At 36.8% G+C, this 5,036-nt stretch overlaps 1 protein-coding gene across 1 annotated transcript; it reads right to left on the bottom strand.

The window, feature by feature from the left end:
- Positions 1–1,113: 1,113 nt before the first annotated feature.
- On the bottom strand, positions 1,114–4,020 carry LOC145799446 (uncharacterized). The gene is made up of 4 exons (XM_082889031.1): positions 3,915–4,020; positions 3,719–3,833; positions 2,060–2,607; positions 1,114–1,763 (listed from the first exon to the last, which is right to left on the bottom strand). Exons 1-4 carry the CDS (start codon positions 4,018–4,020, stop codon positions 1,114–1,116), a joined length of 1,419 nt encoding a protein of 472 aa, XP_082745157.1.
- Positions 4,021–5,036: the final 1,016 nt, after the last annotated feature.

Genomic DNA, 5,036 nt, shown 5'->3' with positions numbered 1-5,036 from the left:
CACCAAACCATAGGAAAAGTAGGAGAGGGCACAAACAAATCAGCAAGTAACATGCGTATCCAACTAATTTCAGCAGCAATATGAGCTCAAGCTCGATATTCAGCCTCGATCGAGGAATAAGAGATAATGGCCTGTTTCTTGGCAGACTAAGAAACAAGATTAGAGCCCAAAAATATGCAATAGCCAGATGTGGACTTGCGATCAACAGTGTCCCCAACCCAGTTAGAATCAGAAAATGCATGAACACCATAGGTGCTAGGTGTATATGTCAGACCATGAGTGAGAGTGCCTTTAACAAACCGAATCAAACGTTTAACAACAGAGAAATCACCATTGGTAGGGTCATGCATGTGTTGGCAAGCTTGATTGACAGCTAGAGAGAGATCAAGACAAGTGATGGTTAAGTATTGCAAAGCCCCAACAAGATTACGATATAGAGAATGATTAGAAAATGAAAGATCAAAAGTAGGAGACAAACCAGGTATAACAGAAATAGGAGATGGACAAGTCTTACAATCATCCAACCCAGCTTTGCGAATAATTTCCTAAGCATACTTTTGTTGAGAAATGAAATAATGAGTAGTAGAAGCTTGAACAGAGATCCCAAAAAAATAGGACAGATTGCCTAATTCTTTCATAGAGAAAACAAGATGCATTTGAGTAACTAAGAAGTGAATATGAGAGGGATCACTGCCAGTAAGTAATATATCATCAACATAGACCACTAAAATGGTAATGGAAGAGGGTGTTTTGTAAATGAAAAGAGAGGAATCACAATGACTATTATAAAAACCTTAAGAGAGTAAGAAGGTAGAAAATGTTAAATACCAAGCACAAGGAGCTTGCTTAAGCCCATACAAAGCCCTATGAAGCTTGCACACATGAGTAGGATAGGAAGAATTAACAAAACCAAGTGGTTAGGTCATGAACACCTCTTCTTCAAGCTTGCCATGAAAGAAAGCATTGGATATATCCAACTCTTTGAGTGGCCAGTGATTATGCAAGGCAAGACAAAGAATAATCGAGATAGTAGGAAGCTTGGAAACTGGACTAAAAGTCTCCTGAAAATCAATGCCATTTTGTTGGAGGTAGCCTTTAGCAACAAGGCGAGCCTTATAACGAGCAATTGAAACCATCAGAGTTGCGTTTGATCTTAAACGCCCATTTACACCCAATTTGATTTTTATAGGAAGGTAATGGCACTAAGGACCAGTTGTGTTGCTTTTGCAAAGCCCCAAACTCTTCTTTCATAACCTTAAACCAAATAGAAGAGGTAAGGGCTGCTTTATAGGTGAGAGGATCAGAATCAGTGTATAAAGAAGAAAAAAAGCTGAAAGAAGTAGAATGAGCAGAGGATTTTGATCTAGTGATCATAGGATGAATATTGGTAGAAGAAGGTAGAGGTAAAGGAGGAAGGTCAATGTGTATGGAGTGAATAGGATACATATAGAGTGGTGGTGGACTGTATATATTAGAAATAGCAGGCATAAGCTGTGTAGAGGACAAATGTGCAGCTGGAGGCAGAAATGCAGCTGGAGATTGAGCAGATGGTAGGGCTACAGTTGGAACCTGAATAGACAAAAAGACAGTAGCAAATGGCAGAGCTATAGACACAACAGCAGATGGCACGGCTACAACGAGAGACTGAACAGATTGAGACAAGACAGAGGTAGGGCAGGTCGTGAAAGCAGTGTGGAGAGGAGCTGGAGAACCATGCTGAGCAGTTGAAGTTGGAAAAACAGACTGAGGAGGCTCTGATGGAGCTAGAAAAACAGAATGAGGCAGAGAAGTAGTATTTGTCTGAACTAGAATCCGAGGCTGAGCAGTAGACTGATTTAAAAGTTGTCACTGAGAAGATAGACCTGTAGCTGGGGCAAGAGGAGCTGTATCGGCAAGGCAATGTACGGACTGATGGATATGTGGAGAGGTCCAAAAGAAAGACTGAATATCTCCCAAGAGGAAGATTGAGACAAAGCAGTTAGACAAGGAGAAACAGAAGAAAAAGAAAAAGGAAAAATATGTTCATGAAAAATCACATGCCTAGACAGAAAAAGCTTACCAGGTTTAGGATCAATACATGCATAGCCCTTAGCAAATGGATGATAACCCAAAAACACACAACAAACAGATTGAGGATGAAGCTTAGATGAAGTATATGGTTGAAGCCAAGGAAAACATTGACAACCAAACACTCTAAGGAAAGAATAATATGGTATAGAGTGAAAAAGCACCTCATAAGGAGACTTATTAGCAAGAATAGAAGATGGCATTCTGTTAATAGGAAAGGTAGCAGTAGCAATAGCATCAAACCAAAAATGTAGTGGAAGAAAGGCATGATGAATTAAAGAAATGAAAGCTTCAATAATGTGTCTATGCTTGTGCTCAGCCACACCATTTTGAGGTGAGGTATATGGACATGAATTTTGATGAACAATCCCACTATTTAAGAGAAAGGCTTGCATTTTATTATTGAAATATTCAGTACCACCATTAGTGTGAAGAACTTGAAAAGAAGTGAAAAATTGCTTCTCAACATAAGATTTGAATTCAACAAATTCAGCAAATACCTCACTTTTGTAGGCTAAAGGACATAGCCAAGTGAATCGGCTAAAATCATCCACAAAAATCACATAAAACTTGAAACCAAATGTAGATTTATTAAAGGGACCCCAAACATCACTGTGAATTAAGGACAAGGGTTGTTTAACACATTGCTTTGAAACTTGGACCGGACTGGGAGGACCGGTTGGATCGAAAACTGACCTTGTTCTGGTCCGAAAAAACCCTCTAAACCCAAACGAAGGGCAAAACCCGTGTAAAATTGAAAACCCGGCAAAACTAGCGGTTGAACGGCCAGAACTGGTGACCCAGATCGGGTTTTATATACCTTTTTTTTTTCTTCTTCCTTTCTTTCTTTTTTTCTTTTATATATATATATATATATATATATATTTCAAAATTTTAACTAGAAAATCTTACTTCAAGAGTCTCCTCTAATAAAGAGGAGTCTTATTGGAAGTTTGAGGAGGTTATAAAAATCTATTAGTATTTATAGGAAAAGATTTTTCAAAGAGAACCTACAATTCTATGTGGGATTCAATCAAATTATTTGAATCATATTGATTAGAAGGAGAGTTGAAAATTTCATTTCCCTCCAAGATTAAATCTAGCATTCAATCAATTTGTTTGGAGGAAATGTTAAAAAACTGTAATTTCTTTAAAACAAATGACTTTTTCTTATCAATTATGATTTTATTAAATATTATTAATAAATACTATGCAATATTTTTATTTTTATTTGAGTATTTATATATATATTTATTTATTTATAATTTATAATTATATTTTTTAATTATATAATATTAATTATGATGTCACGATTCGACCGCTTTGACCCGACAGTTAAATCGGTGACCCTTCCACCTGATTCCTTTTCCATTTCACTTACCGGTTCGATTTTCAAAACATTGGTTTAACAGTGGAATTTGACAATTAAAATAGCAATCAATGGCTTTTAGAAACACAACAATCTGAACAAGAAGCAAGAGTATCAGGCTTATGATTTGTACAAGAAAAATGCTTCTTTTGAAAAGTAAATTTCTGAGAAGAAAGATGGCCTAATCTATGACGCCACACTTCTGCAAAGACAGTTTTATTCAAAGCATAAAAATGAGCCTGAGACACAACAGATGAATGCAGATGAGATTGAAAATGATACAAGCCATTGGTGTTAGAACCCTTGTAAAGAATTCTCTTCCATTGCTTGTCCTGAATCAGAAAAGTAGAAGCATCAAAAATAATGTTGCAATTATTGTCTTTAGCAAGTTGATAAACTGAGAGAAGATTAGAAGAAATAGTAGGAGAGTGCAAAATATTATTGAGACAAAAAAAGAAATTAGGAGTTGGTAAAATACCTTGACCAGTGCGATGGATAGGAACAGATTGTCCATTTCCGAAAGTAATACGATCAGTGCTAAGATAGGCTTGATAGAGACTTAAATTGTTCAAATCAATTGTCATATGATCAATAGCAACCGAATCCAGGTACTAAGGAATGGAAGAGGAAGATGAGTGAGATGTGGACTGATTTGGAAGAGAAGAAGAAGCAACAAAGGCTTTAGAGTTAGACATAGACTGGGAAGAAGATTGAAAATGAGGTTGATAATGTGCATCCAATCGATACCAGCAATCAAATGCTACGTGGCCAAAGACACCACAAATTTGACAAACTGGACCATTACGCCTTCTGCCTCTAGAAAAAGATCTACCATGGTTGCGAGATTGATAAGAAAATTGACCTCCTCTGCCTCTTTTAGAAAAATATTGACCTTGTGAATGAGAAACTTGGCCTTGAGAAGATCCAGAAGAACCAGACTGACTAGACCATGAGCCTCGAGCAGCAGAGAAAGCAACATTAGGTTGCTCAACAGATGATAATTTTTTTCAAAAGCAACATTAGGTTGCTCAACAGGTGATAATTTTTTGACTTTTTAGTTCAAAATGAATAGATTCGGAACAAAGCAACACATAACTCCTCCATTGAAATACCTTCTGATCTTGCCGTAGTAGCAGTTTTAAAGAAGTCATATTCATCTGGGAGCCCATTCAATGTGATTAACACTAGATCTTCATCTTTAACTATAGCAGATGTGAGTGCCAACTGATTTGATAATTCCTTAATGTGATTCAAATAATCCTCCATGGATTCACCTTTCTTGGACACATTATTCAGCTTATTTTTGAGTTGATGAATATGTGATCGAGAAAGAATGGTGAATCTTTTAATCAAAGCATTCCAGATTTCATAATAGTGTTGAAACTGTATTACAGTCAAATAGATCGAAGAGGATAGAGTTGTCGTAACACAACTGAGCAAATGTGCACCTGTTAGATCCCACTGTACTCGTGCCGGATTAGAAACTTCAGATCCAGAAGAGTCCTTGATTTTTGCTGGTGGACATGGAATTGTTCCATCAACATATTCAAGCAAACTTGTAGCCCTTAAGATGTTTTGGATTTGGTTCTTCCAAACCAAA

This window comes from Camellia sinensis, chromosome 9 (assembly GCF_055761805.1).
Source record: "Camellia sinensis isolate YWXY chromosome 9, ASM5576180v1, whole genome shotgun sequence".
In the NCBI taxonomy this organism is placed as follows: Eukaryota; Viridiplantae; Streptophyta; class Magnoliopsida; order Ericales; family Theaceae; genus Camellia; species Camellia sinensis.
The sequence above is the reverse complement of the archived record's forward strand: the minus strand, read 5'-3'. Positions and strand labels throughout refer to the sequence as shown.